Below are 17,337 nucleotides of genomic sequence, written 5' to 3' on the forward strand. Positions count from 1 at the left end.
CCGGGTGCAAGTGATTCTCCTGCCTCAGCCTCCCTAGTAGCTGGGATTACAGGCGTGTGCCACCACGCCCAGCTAATTTTTGTATTTTTAGTAGAGACAGGGTTTTGCCATGTTGGCCAGGTTGGTCTTGAACTCCTGACCTCAAGCGATCCACCCACCTCAGACTCCCAAAGTGCTGGGATTACAGGTGTGAGCCACAGCACCCAGCCCAGCTAATTTTTTAAATTCTATTTTTCAGAGACAGGGTCTCACTATGTTTCCCAGGCTGGTTTGGAACTCCTGGCCCCATGTGATCCTCTTGCCTTGGCTTCCCAAAGTGCTGGGATTATAGGCGTGAGCTACTGCGCCCCAGCACCACTGGGAGATGTGATCAGCATTCAGTCAATGTGGCAGGGAAGGCTGGGCCCTGGGATCAGTAAACTAAATCCCATCATCCTATTCATCTATAAACGGTCTTTTGAATCCTCCTTGTTGGAGTTTTTCCTCACTATGGATGTCTCTACCCTCAAAATGTCTTGGATACAAAAGGTTATGTCCTCACCCTACTACCGTTGAGAGGGGAAGGTCCCTGTGCACTGTGGGAACCCTGAGGCTGGAGAACCTGTATGCCAGGTGATGTGCTGGGGGACGGGCATCCAGAGGGGGACATCTGGGGACATGGATTATCTGTGCTCAGCAAAGGAATGTGGGGGAGGGGAAGAGGGGAAGGGAAGAAGAGAGGGAGGAGGAGGAGGGAGGGAGAAAGAGAAGGAATAGATATTTGCAAAGGACAGAGTCAGAGGCCATGAAATGTGGAAAAGAAAATGAGGGGAAATCATATAAAAGATAGTGGTGAAGGGAAGGCTCTGATTTTATAAAATAAATCATTACATCAGGGATAAACACAACAAAAGTAAAGGTAAATTTAGTGCTTACTAAAGGGTCTGCAAAGATTTGAAATCATTAACATTTTAAGACTGAAAATTATTTTTGGCTTGTAGAAAAACAAGGCATAATGTTTGTTATAATGTGCTGTAAAAACACTTGAATTCCTATGTTAGATGGAGAAGCACAAGCTTCTCAAAATCTTCTCTGTTTTGTAGATATGGGGTCTCACTATGTTGCCCAGGCTGGTCTCAAGCTCCTGGCCTCAAGCAGTCCTCCTGCCTTGGCCTCCTAAACTGCTGGGATTACAGCTGTGAGCCACTGTGCTCAGCCCTCAAAATCATTTGTGATTAAAAAAAAAAAACAATCTTGGAAAGTGGGATCTGTCATCTCATTTTATACAGAGATTTTCTACGGTAAGAAAAACAATGTCCACATTGTGACTGTCAGGATAACGCTGCTAAAGCCAATATCATGCCCTTTTTGTTTTCGTTTTGAACTGCAATCATGAAAGCATCTGACTGGGTGGCATTTGCTGGCAGAGCTGGGGACATGGTGAGCGTCCACAGTCACGAGCGGGCAGTTGCAGCTCTCCTGGGGTCCTTGGCATTCTGCACACACCAGTGCTCTTGAACATTGCTTCCTCCTGTTCCAGCTTCTGACAAGAGCGCTCACCCCAGATTCTGGAACCTTTTGAGGAGTGGGAGGAGAATGGTGGAGGCCCACAGGGCTGTGGTAATAACAGCAGCCAATACAGGCTGCAGGTACAGGCTGCAGAATCCAGTCTGATGGTGGAGGGAAGATGGGAGGGGAGACAAGGAAGACCCCTGTGGGGATCCCCTTGACTTTTCCCAGGATCGGGGGCAGGGTTGAGGAAGCTAAGCTGTTAGCACAGGCCTGAACCCCCTGAAGACCCCCCTGCCCTGTCATTCCCTCTTCATCTTCCAGAGAGCCTGGTGGTGGGTTTCTCAGGCCTGGCCGACCTCCCTCGCTATTCATTTCCAGCAACAGACCCCATCATACTTTCATGAGCGTCCTGTCCTGTATCCTCCCTCCCTCATCAGCCACCCACAAAGAAAAACCACCAGAGAGAAGCAAACAGAATGTATTTGACTGTATTTCAAAGGCAGTGACTGTAAACAAACTTGGTTGAAGAAATAAGAACCACATGACAAAATGCCTGAATTAAATCTTTTTTTTTTTTTTTTGCCACATTTCACATTTGAGAATCCAGAATTCAGCTCCTGTTATACAAAATTTGTAAAAATTTATTGCCTTGGCGTAAAGTGAAAATCATGCCTTGGCGTAAAGTGAAAATCTTCACAGGAGGGTATGCTTTGTGTCACCAAATGGGGGTGCAGCTGTGTGATATCTGTGCAGTTTTTGATAAAATTAAAAATTTTCTGTGAAAGATTCTTAACTGGAAATTGGAAGGGAAAACAAGAAGAAACAATGTAATGTAGCGGTGGAAACAAAATTTTCACAATGAAGAGCAGTCTTTCCAGCTTCTTTGACACGGATTTCCTCATCATGAATGGCGGCTCTCCTGAACTAGGAGTGAGGGTGAATCTCCATTTGAGGAAGGGGAAGAAGAGCTTGGAGGGTGACGGCCTCCCCCTGAGAGAGCCATTGTGTTCATGATTTTGGTTCCTTCTTCCTCCTAATTAAGCATCTGCCCAGGAGCCCAGGAGCCAGAGCTTAGCTTCCTGGCTATTTTCAACTCTTCTTAGTGAAAACCAGCATTGCCAGCCCACTGACCCCAGTAGGGTCACCCCTGCCCACTGAGAACCAGCACCCCCCACCCCCCACCAGAGTTCCCTGCAGGAACCAGCTGCCTCTAGTGGGAGATACTGAGTAAAGGCAGAGGGGCCCCTCCTTTCTCAGGTGCCCTGTGCTAGTGTTGGGCAGCTCTAAGGTTGGAAACTGCTTTCCCCACTGAGCTGAAGGCTGCCTCCTGGGATATGCACCCAGCGGTCCCCATTCGGCCCTGGGAGCCACTCGGATCAAGTCTGGCTGTATCCCGAGGGCGACCAGGGCAGCCCTGTGAGTGGCAGTTCCCCTCCTGGAACACTGCTTCACCAGCCCATTACCCCAGTCCTGTGGACTGCTCCTCCCTCACCTGGTTTCTATGTGGACCCACCATCCTTGCCCTCCTGGACCCCATGTGTTTTGTTGTAGAATGGGGGCCAGGACTGGACATGTGGTTTGATTGCTAAGGACCTAGCAGAGGCTCATCATGTGGTAGACTCTGTATTTTATCATGTGTGTATTACACACACATACACACAAGATAGACAGATATATTAAGTGGACACTGTATGTGTATATATATGCATATATATGTACATACATATACATGTGCACACACTGTATGTGTAGATATACACATACATTTATGTATTATAGATGTATGTATGTATGCATATATGTATATATGTATACATATATGTATATGTGCATACATATAGATGTAGATCTGTATACATATAGATGTACATATGTATACATATATGTATATGTGCATACATATATGTATATGTGTATACATATATGGATACATACATATTTGTGTACACATATATGTATATGTGTATACATATATGCATATATGTATACATATATATGGATACATACATATTTATATGTGTACACATACATGTATGTGTATACATACATATGTATATGTGTACACATGTACGTATATGTGTCTACATATGTGTATATGTGTATACATACATATGTGTATATATGTATTAAGTGGACATTGTACTTCTGATGTGGATAAGGAGATGAAGCTATAAAGTCACACTATCCTATGGCATTGTGTTTAGATGGAGCAAAGTAACTAAAAATTGCCTCAACAATCCTGCAACTCCAGATCTTCAATTTACACTGAACACCGTACGAAATTGTTCTGGGCCCATCTTTCTAATCTATTGCAATAATAGGGACTGCATCCCCTGCTTCCATCCCCTGTTCATTCCTTCCGTGGTCTACCCACTGGGAAGGAGCTCTCAAGGGGGAAGCTAGAAGAAGTTTTAAAAAGACAGGAAAGTCTAGAGAAAGAACTAGTCAAAAAGCGAAAAATCCTCATCTGCCCAATTATTGTTTTTTTTCTACCACGACTCTTGCCAAAATTTGGCTGTTTCTTAGTGGAGAAAGGTGGGACATGAGAATTGGGCTGGGAACAAGAAACCCTCACATGGATCGTCAGGCTGGAGGAGTAGGTGGGCACCATACTTCCTTGGAGAAAACAGAAGCAAGCATAAGACACTGTGGAAATGAAAGGATAAACTTATTCATGTTTAAGAGCTAGAGCCTTCCTTTTGGCTTGGGCATGACCTCTCGGATAGCTGGGAACACTGTCCCTGCTCACGTTTGGGGCGTGCTCCCCAGATACACACACGCATACCTGGCTCTCAGGGCGAGTTGCAGGTTGGCAAGTCCTGGTCAAATGCAGTGTGACTGCAGCCTCTTGAGGAGGCTCAGACTCTTATGTTTGCAGGGATGTGCTAAGCCAGGTGCATGTGATGCCTGCCAAGCAAGGTGGAGGGTCTGGGGGCTGCTGAGTCCAGCAGCAATGGCGACTGCCACCTCCCCCATACGGGGTCTCGGCCTCTGGCTGGAGCTTTCTTTCGGCGGAGAATCAGCCTGCTCTGTGCCCCCAACGTGTTTCAGTCATGGCACCCTCAAGGGCACAGACCACATTGGGGTAACACGTGCCCAGTTCTTAGCACAATGCCTGGCCTGTAGCAGTTCAGAAGCAGCAGTGGCTGAGAACCAGGAAGCCCTGGAGCAGACGGAGTGAGGGTCAACCTGGCTCCACACTCTGTAGAGTCACCACAGCTCTCAGAGTGTCACTTTCCCATCACAAAAGGGGGACCGATGGTTGTCAGCTCCCAGGGCAATGCTGAGGACTCAGCAAAGGAACCATACAGGGAGACGTGACCTGCTGGAACAGAAATGCTCCATGTGCATTAACTGTCACTCTTTAGTCCAGCGAGGCTTGGGTGAAGACGGCAGAAGAATGAATCAAAGACTAGCGAGACGCACCAAGAACAGAGGTGCGCTGCCGTGGGGTGACCCTTGGGGAGGGGAGGGCCGGGGTTGATTTCTCTGGTGGGCTCAGCCTCACCCTTCACTCCTTCACTCCTCACTGAATTTCCTTGGCCATAAAATGCCCCTTCCACCTGAGGGAGCCAGGAGGCTTGACACGTGAGGGAAGCCGCACACACTCCTCCATCGTCTTCCTAGGTCTTTCACACAAGCCGATGTCCTCCCCCCCCTTTCTGTTTTCATCTCCAAATACATGCAGGCAAGGTCAAGCTTCCAAGCAACTAAGGAAAAAACCTGAAGAATGGTGTCTGCTCGTAGAGTAGCTAGTGACATGGAGTGCACAATCAAATCTCCCACAGGAGTCTCCTCATTACGACCTGAACATGGGTATACACGGAAGGGTGAAGGTGCCCCACCCCCACGGAACACAGTTCACACAGAGCTGCCACCAGCGCCAGCACCACCGCCCTACACTCAAGAGAGGCTGCCCAGCCACCACCAGACAGGGGTCAGAGCCAGGAGAATGTGCCTGGGCTGCTGGAGAACTGGGGTGTGGACTGGGCACCCCAGGGAGGGAGGGACACAGAGATGGCTAAATGGCAGCGAGCTGCATGGCCAGAGGGCATGCTTACTCTCTGGTGCTATTTTATGGCAACAGCTCTAAGTGCCACTTTGGTACCTGATAGTCTTTATTTCTTATTGGGAGAGAATAACATACCTGCAAAGAAGGCTGAGAAATACTCTCGAAGATGAGACACACAGAAGCCACGGAGAAAAAGGGATTAAGCGATGGAGGCAAAAGTGAGAAGCCTCAGTCATGTTCCTGATAAGGAAGGAAGGTATTTGGGCAGACAGCCAAGCCCGCATTGATTGACACAGGGCCGTAACAGGAGAGATTTCTTCACAGACAGAACTGTTTTCCAAAGCAGGCTGCAGAGGCCACCGGTGGGGAGGGGGCACTGGGGACACTTTCCCGGGCCACTACCTTGTGAACTTCTGGGGACTTCTTTCGTTTGGAACTCCCACTACACAAGGCTAAGGCTTTCCACAGCCAAGGCTTGGCAAGCCCTTGCTTAAGGAAGAGGGACCAGAACCACAAAGCTGGCATGTGGGTGAAGACGGCGCCTCTGGCCTAGATCCCAGGGCACTCTGATGAGACCCCACAGCTGGCTCCACTCTCCCACCCCACCCCACTCTCCCCATGCTGTGAGCTGGGGCCGTCTGGGTGAGGAAAGCACTGTGGTTCTTTCTGGCTCAGGGTCTGGCGCGGCCAAGGGCTTGCTTGCCCTGTCCAAATGCCCCCCAGAACAGTGGCTCCCTACCACGCGAACTTTAGCTTCAGTATTTGTTAAGCTCCAAAACAGCCATCTCCATCTAGGACAAGAAAAGGACCCAGGGGGAGGGTGATGTCCCAGAGCTCATAACGATTGTTTTCAGTATTTGGATCAGCAGAGAGGATTGGATATGGAAAGGAGGAAATCCCCTAGAAAGTTGTCAGGTAAGTCAGGGATAAAATCCCCCATCCTCGTGATGAATCGGGACAGCCAGGCCCACAGCAGTTAGGACGCAGCCTCCTGCATCAGGCAAACCTGGGTCTGCTTACCAGGGAGAACCACTGCACCTCTCCACCTGGGTGTGGTGACAGTCCATGCCTAACCCACAGGGATCCCTGTGAGGAGTAAGGCTCTGGGGCAGAGGGGCCACCCCAAGCCACCTGGAAGTGTGCCTGCCTGTTAGCCACCGCTGTCATACCTTTCAAACACAGCACCCGCGAGGATGCAGGAGACAGATCTGGGAGGTACCACACCCAAGGTCACCTTTCTCCCCCATCAGTGTGTCGTTGACTTGTTCTCGCCCCAATCCCAGGCAAGTGGGGAAATGTTTTTTTTGCCACGAATGCAGACTGGAGGAGAATGTGTGAGGCTTCCGTAGTCGCAAGGCCTCATGGCCCTCCCAGGTCTGCCCTGCTTCCTCTCAGCCTGATGCTTGGTGACCCCCCTTCACTGTTGGGGGGCTGAGCCTGGGTCCCTGGGGAGGACGGTGACACACAGGCCACACAGGAAGGATTCAGAACCTTCCAGGCTCTGTCCTGGGGACCTGCAATCTTCTTGCTTCTTGCACGTGGCAGAGTTAACTCAATCTTGGTGACCAAGCCTCATCTGATTTAGTCAGTACTGGATGTGTTTGCTCAGAATGACCCAGCCACCAAGACTTTTCCATATGACTTGCCTGACTTTTGAAAGATGTCCCTAGTATAATGTCCCATGGACCACGGGAAGACGTTGTTCAAACTCGAGGCTTTTTTTGTGTGTGGCGGGGGTGGGGGGTGGGGGTTGGAGTCTCGCTCTGTCACCCAGGCTGGAGTGCAGTGGTGCGATCTTGGCTCACTGCAGCCTCTGCTTCCCGGATTCAAGATATTCTCCTGCTCAGCCTCCCGAGTAGCTGGGACTATAGGCGTCCACCACCACACCCAGCTAATTTTTGTATTTTTAGTAGAGATGGGGTTTCACCATATTGGCCAGGCTGGTCTCAATCTCCTGGCCTTGTGATCCGCCTGCCTCGGCCTCCCAAAGTGCTGGGATTACAGGTGTGAGCCACCGCACCTGGCCAAAATCAAGGCTCTTTAGGGAGCAGAGTGTGGGGAAAGACAATGAAAGTCGAATATGGAACCTGATCAAGTAGGCACCAAACAGAAACAGACATTCACTCAATGAAGTTAAATTTGCCTAAGAAGGACCTCACGGGACTCTCAACACAACTGCAGTAATGGGAAGGTCTCATAAATTCCGTGAAGCTCAGTGCAGGTTCAATTCCCTGTGAGTTGCAGGGAAATGCAGATTCTCTTTGGAGAAGCTTGGAAGTTTTTGTGGGTGTTTTGTTTTGCATAAGGCTGGGAAGCTCATTGCTCCATCTTTTTTTTCCAGGGCCTGCAGCAGAGACATCCCGCAGGGGATCGGCTTGGCTTAGTGGCTGGATCTGAGTGGAACGGGCTCTCACTTGCCATGTGTGCAGTGGTGCTTGCCAGCCCCATATACTCAGCCAGGGCCGTGCTGGCTCCCTCTGTCATAAGACCACTTACAACGCTCTTTCCTGATCCCCAGGGATGGCCAGCTACTCCAAAGCCAATCAAGAATCAACCTGAGGGCTGTTGAACCCAGGGAGATACTGGAACCAGATGCACTTCAACTAGAGTCACTCCAAAAAGCCACTTTGAATCACATCTCTAAGGCAAGGTCCAGGTCCCTGGAGGTTCTGTCAGTCAGTCCTACATGCTATTCTGTCCTTCTGGATGGAGAAGAGAAACTCTTCTCAGTCAACAGCATTCCTCCAGAGACCTGAAGTGGCCACTGAAGCCTCCCCTAGACCCGGCTCAACAGCTGCCTTTTCCCATCATGTATCAGACAACAGGTGGCTGCCATTTTAGAAACAGAGTGTTACAATGGTACAATTATTCTCTCATGACTGGGGAATGCAGCCACCCACTGCCTGTCAGAACAGCACCTCTTCCCGCTCATCTGGAATGACACATGACACAAACTAGAAGAAAAGAGGGAAAACCACCAGGCTGGAAGGCAGGCCTGCTAGTGTCGTGCCTTCAATGAAACAGACACCTCAAATACAACCGCACTCATACAACTGCAACATCAAGACGTATTTCTATTAGCCAAAGCTCAAAAACATTTCTTTTATAAACTGCTCAGTGGTTTGAGACAAGAACAGTTAATATCATATACACCAGATTATATAACAAAAAAAATCAAGTATTTAAAAAAGTAGCCTGTATTTTTGTTCCTTGACCTTGTTTTTTTTCTTGATACAGGCTCTGGCTCTGTCACCCAGGCTGGAGTGCAGTGGCTCAAGAGATCCTCCCACCTCAGCCTCCCAAGTAGCTGGGACTACAAGTATGTGCCACCACACCTAATTCTTGTATTTTTTGTACAAATGGGCTTTCGCCATGTTTCCAATGCCGATCTCAAACTCCTGGACTCAAGCGATCCGCCCGCTTCAGCCTCCAAAAGTGCTGGGATTACAGGCATGAGCCACCGCACCCCGCCTGTTCCCTGACCTTTTAAACAAATTCACGTATTAACAGAGAATCAACATCTAAATAGACTTTTATTTTTATTTTACTTGTTTGGACAGAAAAGAAAATTCATCGGCTTTCATTAGAGTCTCCTTAAGTGTTGGAAACACATTAAACTCAGAAATAGTGGACCTTGTAGAAAAGCATCACAAATTAAAAATATATTTCTCCATGTGGTAAAAGTGCTTTCAATCCAATTAAAGGGCACGGCAAGGGTGTTTGGAAACACGATCTGAAATTTGGCCTGCAATCCGTGGCATCGATTCCAACCACAGGGCGGGGGAGTCACCATGATCTAGAGCACAGGAGCCACGTGGGGCCCGGAGCATGCGGACAGCAACACTCGCAATAACTGAGTGAGGACGAGGAACAGAGTCCCATAGCCTGAGTAGAATAGATTCTGCATTTGTAAAAAATGAGGTGGTTACATCAACTGGGTTGAAGGGGGACTGGGTAATCCCAGAAATTCCTTGTTTCTGGTCTGTGGGGACGGTCAGATCCGCCCACCACTCTGACACCGAGGCTTCCCTGGAGACGCATAAACCTGGGTTGGGAAAGTGCCCAGATCTGCCTGGGGGACACACGAGCCTCGCTGCCAGTGCCGGGCACGCAGCCTCTCCAGTCCTGCGGTCAGCAACCGCCTCCGGCCCTCATGTCAAATCACACCTGACCAGAGTTGTCACCACAGTCCCGTTCTGGGGTTTTTCCAAGGCCAGCCCTGTTGTTCTGAGGGGCCACTCTGAGAAGGCAAACACTGCCAGGGTTACTCACTACACACAGAGGAAAGACAATGAGCAAATGGCCATCGTAGAGAATTCGGTTGTGTGTTTCAGCAATGCTACTTATTTTTCGAGACAAGTAATTCTGCCAATGATGACATCTGCGACAAAGCTTAGGGCCCGTGGGCTCCCCATGGGCCTCGTGGAGAGCAACCACGTCTGTTCGGAAGCCAGCGGCCCTTCCCGGCCCTGCCACAGGCCAGAACACAGAACTGTGATCATGCAAGGAGCCATGACTGAGGCCGGGGTCAGCGTTGGGGGTGGAGAGGAGGGGACATCTGCCTTTTACATTAGATCTGAAGCAACAGTAAGAAAATAACCTGAAGATATATTTAAAAATAAAAAATAGCATCATCCTTCACTCCAAGTTTTTGGCATTTCCCTTTCTCCCCTGCCCACCAGCTAAGCAGAGGGAATGAGCAGGAATGCCTCGTTTTTCAGAATGGGCACCCACTCCCCATTTCACCACTGCACACCCAGGATGTGTGTCTTCTTCTAAGAGACAAGTTCAAAGGTGCTGGCATGAGGCAAATGCTGGAAAACCCTCCGGCCTCCCCTGACACCTGAGCCATTGTAACCATGCAGGGCGTCTTTGCTTCCTTCAAGTCATGAACTTGAACCACGTCCCAGATTGCTGTAGATCTTTAGGAAGCAGGCATCTCTCTTAGAGCATGCTCCAGCTCATTCTACCACGGGGGCCTTCCTTCACAGTCACCAGTCCACGCTGCCTCGCAAGCTCCATGGATGTCATGAGAGAATCTGCCCTTGAGAACGTGGGTGTAAGTGCTCACCACACTGGCGGCACTGTTTCTCGAGGGGGGACATGCTCTTCTTGGAATGCAAATGAGGACAGCAACCGTCCTCTGACCAGGTCCATCCTGTCCCTCCAGAGGCCCTGTGCATCCCTCCCAGGCAGCAAGCCACATACCAGGCTGTGTCCGGGTCTCTGATGGGCAAGTTGGAACGGCAGGCTCTCCTCCTCCTCTTGCCCCTCCCTTGACCGAGTCCTGCGCCCCCAGCATCAGTGGGTCGGAGAGGCATCCTCCAAGCCCAGCAGCTCTCTGACGAGTCTCTCCCCAAACTGTGCCCGGCTGTACCTCTTCACGTGGTATGCATCTGACATTTTGTACAGGATGTAGGCATTGTTGATGGCGATGCTGATGGCGAACCAGAACACCTGCTGCCAGGTCTTGTTTGGTTTATGAGAAATGAAATACCTGAGGACAGAGGGAATAAGAACGGCTGACCCGATGGTTCATGGCATCCGGAGATGCATCCCAAAGGCCCCCCTCACCACAGCCCGTGAGACGCTGCAGGTTCGCCCCTGACAGAAGCAGGAGGGCTGTGGGGGCAGGAGTCAGGCTTGGGATGTTAGGTGAGTTCCAGCTGGGGGTTTTGTCACAATGAACTTCATTTAAGACCAAGGAAATGAAAACAACAAGGTTGCTGGAGGAGACCCCGAAAGCCAGGTGCCAGGTGTGCTGGGGTGGCGCACAGCCCCGGAGTGGACAGGCGCCTGCCAGCCCCTCCAGCTTCCCTGCTTGCTGAACGCTCCTTGCAAGGCTGTGCTCTGTGCATGTTGTGCAGCTGACACTCCCCCAAGGCCAAGCTCTTCCTCAGCTCCAGGCCCCTGCAGGGCATTCCCCTGTTCCCGAATGTACCTCTGCCATCCCCACCATCCCTGCAGATGAAGGCACAGAGGTCACCCCTCTGGGAAGCCCACCCAGACCCTGAGAACACTGGCCTTCTTGGGAGCACTAGCCTCAGGCCTCACTCACTGCACTGTCTCCTCCATTTGTGAGTTTGCCTCTGCACCCTGTATAAAGTATGGGAGGATCGGTATCCTCAATATCTCACTATGTCTGAAATGCCCAGCACAGAGCAGGCACGACAGACATCTACTCCACAAATGCCAGCTGCTTTAGAACAACCTCATAGAACACAGCAAGGTGCCAGTACATAGTAGGTGCTCAGTGAACTGAATGCCAATGTCTTTGTAACAACCTCATGGAATTTAGTAAGGTGCTGAGCACATAGTGGGCGTTCAACAAAGACTTGTTCAATCAATCCCCAAGGAGTGGGACTACCTTTCACACACAGGCTGAGTTTTCCAGAGAGAACCAGGTCCTTGTTTTTCCCTCTTTATCATGAAAAAGGCCAGGAAGTACAGGTTACCCTCAAAGAAGGTTCAGTCAATATCTGATTTTGAGTTAGCCCAACCCTGTTCTAAGTGGTAAGGCTCAATCCCAGTAATTTAATAGTTTCAATGTTCAATAGCCGTCATTTTTTGAGTTCCCATCATGGTGGCTATAATGGCACGAGGTCAGGGGTGGCATCGTGGGTGTCTGGACGTCCGCACATTGTGGAGCTTGTCTATGCTGTGTGTAAACTATGCATACTATGTGTATATTGAACATGAGACCACATCTGGTGATCTAAACAGGCATCCATATTTGAGAAAATTAAGGCACCCGTGCTAGAACACATGTGACTTGGGGTAGAAGTGCCCGAGCTGATGCCCAGTGTGTTAGGGGTGTGGGGAAGGAGGACAGCAATTCAGGATAGAGGACTGGGGCAAGCGATGCCAACGGCTGGAGTTTGAGCTCACTGCTGAGGGACAGCTCGGTTCAGTAAGCAAAGGAAAGGGTGCCTCTGGGCACAGGGAATGTGAACCCAGCATTGGGAGAGTGGAGGACACAGAGTACCTGGGCAGAGGACTTCCAGGTAAAGCCAGGTGTGCACAGGCGAGGCCCAGAAGCCCAGGCTGAGGGCAGGATCTTACCTCCCAGGGTCTTCGTCCTGCAGTTCTTACACTGGGGAAACTAGTGATCATCTGCCATTACATCTATTCCGAGATGGCACAACTATGAGAGCCCTTCTGTCATGGAGGTGCCCAGCCACTTACTTGCTGTATTTGTCGTCGTATCTGCAGATGTAGCTCAGGTGAGCGGCAAACGCCTCCACGGCCAAGGGACATGGGATCTCCCCACTCTTCCTTTTGATGATGACTCCTGAAGGAGAGAGACAAGATAAGCCCCTTCCTCAGCACCTCCTCCTAATGCCACTTTATAAATGTGCCTATCTTCGTCCAGCTTAGCTGCTCCCAACTTAATAATAAGCAGAGGAGGAGGAGGGGAGGGAGAGTTGAAGAAGAACAATCAGCACCAACCACCAGGTGCTTCAGAGGGATTGAGGAAAGCATCAGTCAGGTGAGCGCCATGGTATGCGCTGGCCCAGACACAGCACCCCAAGTCATGGGGTTTACAGGCCTGTAGGATCCTGGCAGGCCTAAAGGGGCTCTAAGCAGCACGGAGAAAGGTGCTGCATCCGACTGGGCCTTGAAAGAGTGAAAGCAGAGACAGGGCTCACTCCTCCCTCCCTCCCTCCCCCTTCTGCCAGGCTGGGTGAGGGATGCTAGGAAGAAGAGGTGGTGGCTGAGGTCAGACAGCACCATGGAGCCCTTTCCACCTGCCTTCATCAAAGCCAAGGGGTGTCGGCAACTCGTCACCCCGCACAGAGCACTAGACCTCACTCCTCCCATCTAGGCTGTGGTTTTGCATCCTTTAATAAATCCCCCGACAAGTGTGTGAGATGATGGATATGCTAATTACCCTGATCTGATCTCCATACATTATATGTAGCAGAACATCACTATGTGCCCCGTGAAAATGTGTAATTATTGTTTGTCAATTTAAAAAAGCAAAAGGAGGCTGCGCACGGTGGCTCACGCCTGTAATCCCAGCACTTTGGGAGGCCAAGGCAGGGGGATCACCTGAGGTCAGTAGTTTGAGATTAGCCTGGCCAACATGGCAAAACCCCATCTCTACTAAAAATACAAAAGTTAGCTGGGCACGGTGGCAGGCGCCTGTAATTCCAGCTACTTAGGAGCCTGAGGCAGGAGAATCACTTGAACCTGGGAGGCGGAGGTTGCGGTTTGCTGAGATCGCTGCCATTGTACTCCAGCCTGGGTGACAAGAGCGAAACTCCATCTCAAAATGAAATAAAAAATAAAAAAGCAAAAGGGTGGAATTATTATCATTATTTTTTTAGATATGAGGTCTTGCTCTGTCACTCAGGCTGAAGTGCAGTGTCATGATCACAGCTCACTGCAGCCTAAAATTCCTGGGCTCAAGGGATACTCCCACCTCAGCCACCCAAGGAGCTGGGATCACAGGTACATGCCACCATGCCCAGCTAATTAAAACAATTTTTTAAAATAGAGACTCACCATGTTGCCTAGGTCTCACCATGTTGCCTAGGCTGGTCTCAAACTCCTGGCCTTATGTGATCCTCTGCCTGGGCCTCCCAAAACTCTGGGATTACATGTGCGAGGCTCCACGCGCAGCCAAAAGGAATTAGAGGCTCAGAAGAAGGAGGCGGTTGTCCTTTTCAACCCTCCCATCCCCCAGCTCCATCCTTTCATGCCTCCTTGAACTCTGGGGGCCCTACACTCTCAAACACCTTTTCCTCTACTAAGTACAACTGGGAATGCATCCCAGGGGCACCGCGAAGGTCATGGCAAGATGAACAAATCCTACCAGCAGGGCCTGAGAAGCACACGGAGACCCATGAGCCCTCCTTGCCCCGCTGCCAAGCCACTGCTGGTCATTCTGGCTTCCCAGGCCTGCCCTATGCGCCACCCACCGCAGACAACACAGAAGATGAGAAGGACGCGTTCTTCCTAACAGCCGCGGCCATTCGAGTGTGGTTGGAGTTGACCTACTGTTTCCTTGAACTGGCCTTGCCTCACAGCAGCAAGGGACTATGGGCACAGTGCCATTTTTCTGTATTTTTTTTTTAAGGGATTGGCTCACAGGATTGTGAAATTTCAGCAATACTTAAATGGACAAGGTCAAAGTCAAATGGGCATGTCCTTTGCAGGTCCACAGGAGCTTCATCTGGGGCCAGCCCCCTCCCACCACCACAACTGTCACTGAGGGACCGTGGCTGAGGAGACCAGGGTCGCGCAGATCTGCTTACATACACTGAGCCGGACTCTTTCCTTCTTTCCTCAGAAACAGCAGCATTTCGCATGGAAGAAACACTGGCCAGCTTGTGGGAAATGGAGCTGCCAAGGCCTGCCCTAGAGACGCAGGACCGGGGAACGGGCCCTGGCAATGCGTTTCCTAAAGCTCTCCAAGGGCCAGAAAACCACGGCGGCCCCCACATTGCAGCTTCCTCCTGGCCGGAAGACTATGGCCTCCTTCACTTGCTTATGGAGCCCCTCCTCCTGAGAGATGCTCTGCTGTCAGGAGCCCGCAGTGGGGGCGTTCTCCAGGGCTCAGCGCACCAGGCGCCAGGGAGGGCGTGTGGGCCTGCAGTGCCCAAGGACTGCCGTCTTTCTCCAACGCCCCTCCTGAGGGTTCCTGTCCCCGGCCCCTTATCTCAGCTGCCTCTGCCTCCAAGACCGAGTAGGAGGAACCCCTTTTCACACTTGGGGCCACAGCATGTGGCCCGTGCAGGTCTCCCATCTCCAGCTATGTTTTGATTTGCCTGACCTCCAATGACAACCTTCTCTGGGTCACAGGAGGCTCTGGCCTCTTTAGGGTTCCACTTGGATGTGAGCAGGTGAGACCATCCCTATAAAGAAATGGAAATCCCCTTAGTTCTTTTCCCGGAACTCAGGATGCCCCGCTCTGAGTCATTAGTGTCTCCGGGGAGTCAGGGCCGCTCTCCGAAGATCTCGGGGTTTCCCATAGACCCGTCCCCATAGCCACCGACCTTGCAGCTTTTCACCTCCTGATTTCAGCCCAATAAGAGCAGAGGCTCCTGGACTGTCACTGTCCCAATCTACCTCGCCACGGGACATGGGAGACCTTCTTTAACTCTTCATTTCTTTCCCATTCCTTTTCATAATTTTAAATTTAACATGGGGGTTTCAGCTTGAAACTGAGCTGTTTCCACACCAGATCTGCATCCTCTCCTTGAGCACTTCCCCAGTTTATAAACCAGATCACCCTCCTCTCCCTATGATATTTTGGATTCTGAGGTAGTATCCCAGCTGAAAAAGGCAAGGCAGCTGTCCTGTGACATCTTCTGATTGCTAACATTGGCAATATTAGCAAGAGGGAATCTGATAGTGACTGTCTTGAGTGAGTGAATCACTGAGAATGGCGGGTATGTCATGCACAGGTTCATGGTGGACGCTGTATTCAGAGCTACATGGCTCTGCACACGTCTATCTTCTGCACGTCTGTCTCTGTGATGCTCAAGATCGACATGGCCCTGTCTTCCCATTCTAACAGTTGTTCTGTCTTAGCACCTTCCTCGGCTGTTAGTGGCTTGACTGACATTCCTGCTACCCTTCTGCAAATTTAAGTGAATGAATCAAGACCTGACTCATATTCATATGCAGACATTCTGCCTTCTCATTAGTCTTAGTGAATGTGAATCCTAAATGGGCAGACTCCAGGAGGAAGATGACAGACCCAAGGTGGATTTCGAAAGAAAAGCAAAAGGGTTTGGCTCACAATGGGAATATCCCTTGACATGTGACAGCATTTAACATTTTTTTTTTTCTTGAGACAGTCTCACTCTGTTGTTCAGACTGAAGTGCAGTGTCACGATCTTGGCTCACTGCAGCCGCTACCTCCTGGGCTCAAGTGATCCTCCTGCCTCAGTGCCCCACCAACCCCCACCCCCAGTAGCTGGGACTACTACAGCTACGCCATGCCCAGCTAATTTTTTTGGGGGGGAGGTGGTATTTTTTGCATAGATGGGGTCCTGCCATGTTGCTCAGACTGGTCTCAAACTCCTGGACTCAAGTGATCCTCCCAACTTGGCCTCCAAAAGTGCTGGGATTATAGGCATAAGCCACTGTGACTGGCCTGCATTTAACTTTTTAAAAAGCCTGTACATATGCTCATACTCTGTGACAAAAAGGTTCATGATTCCCTAGAATCTGGAGTAAAAAAAAATAAACCAGTTCCTAAAATGTTCATACCTAGTTACATATTTCCTAAAATTGGAAATTCTGCTCAACTACAACCAGAGTATATATGGTCATAGTAGAACAGAATATAAGATAGAGCTGAGAAGTAGTCTCTAGAATATATGATGCTTCAGTTTATCATCTGAGATATACATATATATCTGAGACAGAGTCTTGCTCTGTCGGCCAGGCTGGAGTGCAGTGGCACAATCTCGGCTCACTGCAACCTCTGTCTCCCAGGTTCAAGAGATTCTCCTGCCCCAGCCTCTTGAGTAGCTCGGATTATAGGCATGAGCCACCACACCTGGCCCTGAGTGAGATTTAAAATAAATAGGAAAAGGATGAATTATTCAATAAATGGTCTAGGCACAGAGGTGCAGCTGCTGGGTCAACCCAGCCTGGCCACTTAACAACAAAATAGTAGAGGCCCACTTGATGCCATGCGTCAAAATAAATTTGAAGTGGATTATGGTAAAGAGCACAAAATTATACCATAAAACAGCCAGGTGAACTTATACTTATCTGGCCTTGGGACAGAGCAGAGACCTAAAGCATGAGAGCAGAGAAGGTATCAACAGATCCGCCTACGAAGAAATGAAAACTTTTTTTTATGTTAAATAATA

General features: G+C 50.0%; 1 protein-coding gene across 3 annotated transcripts in view; it reads right to left on the reverse strand.

The window, feature by feature from the left end:
• Positions 1-9,017: 9,017 nt before the first annotated feature.
• The window catches only part of PGBD5 (piggyBac transposable element derived 5), a 105,427-nt gene continuing 97,107 nt past the window's right edge, over positions 9,018-17,337 (reverse strand). For 2 of the 3 annotated variants that reach the window (XM_019031720.4, XM_055380181.2), the window contains exons 6-7: positions 12,689-12,794; positions 9,018-11,000 (exon numbers count right to left, since the gene is read on the reverse strand). In XM_019031720.4, the coding sequence (XP_018887265.2) occupies positions 10,805-11,000; positions 12,689-12,794 (302 nt within the window). In that variant the 3' untranslated portion in view covers positions 9,018-10,804. Of the gene's footprint in view, positions 11,001-12,688; positions 12,795-14,011; positions 17,299-17,337 lie in introns of those variants that run through there. The other variant, XR_008677701.2, reaches the window with a different exon arrangement.

This window comes from Gorilla gorilla, chromosome 1 (assembly GCF_029281585.2).
Source record: "Gorilla gorilla gorilla isolate KB3781 chromosome 1, NHGRI_mGorGor1-v2.1_pri, whole genome shotgun sequence".
NCBI lineage: Eukaryota > Metazoa > Chordata > Mammalia > Primates > Hominidae > Gorilla > Gorilla gorilla.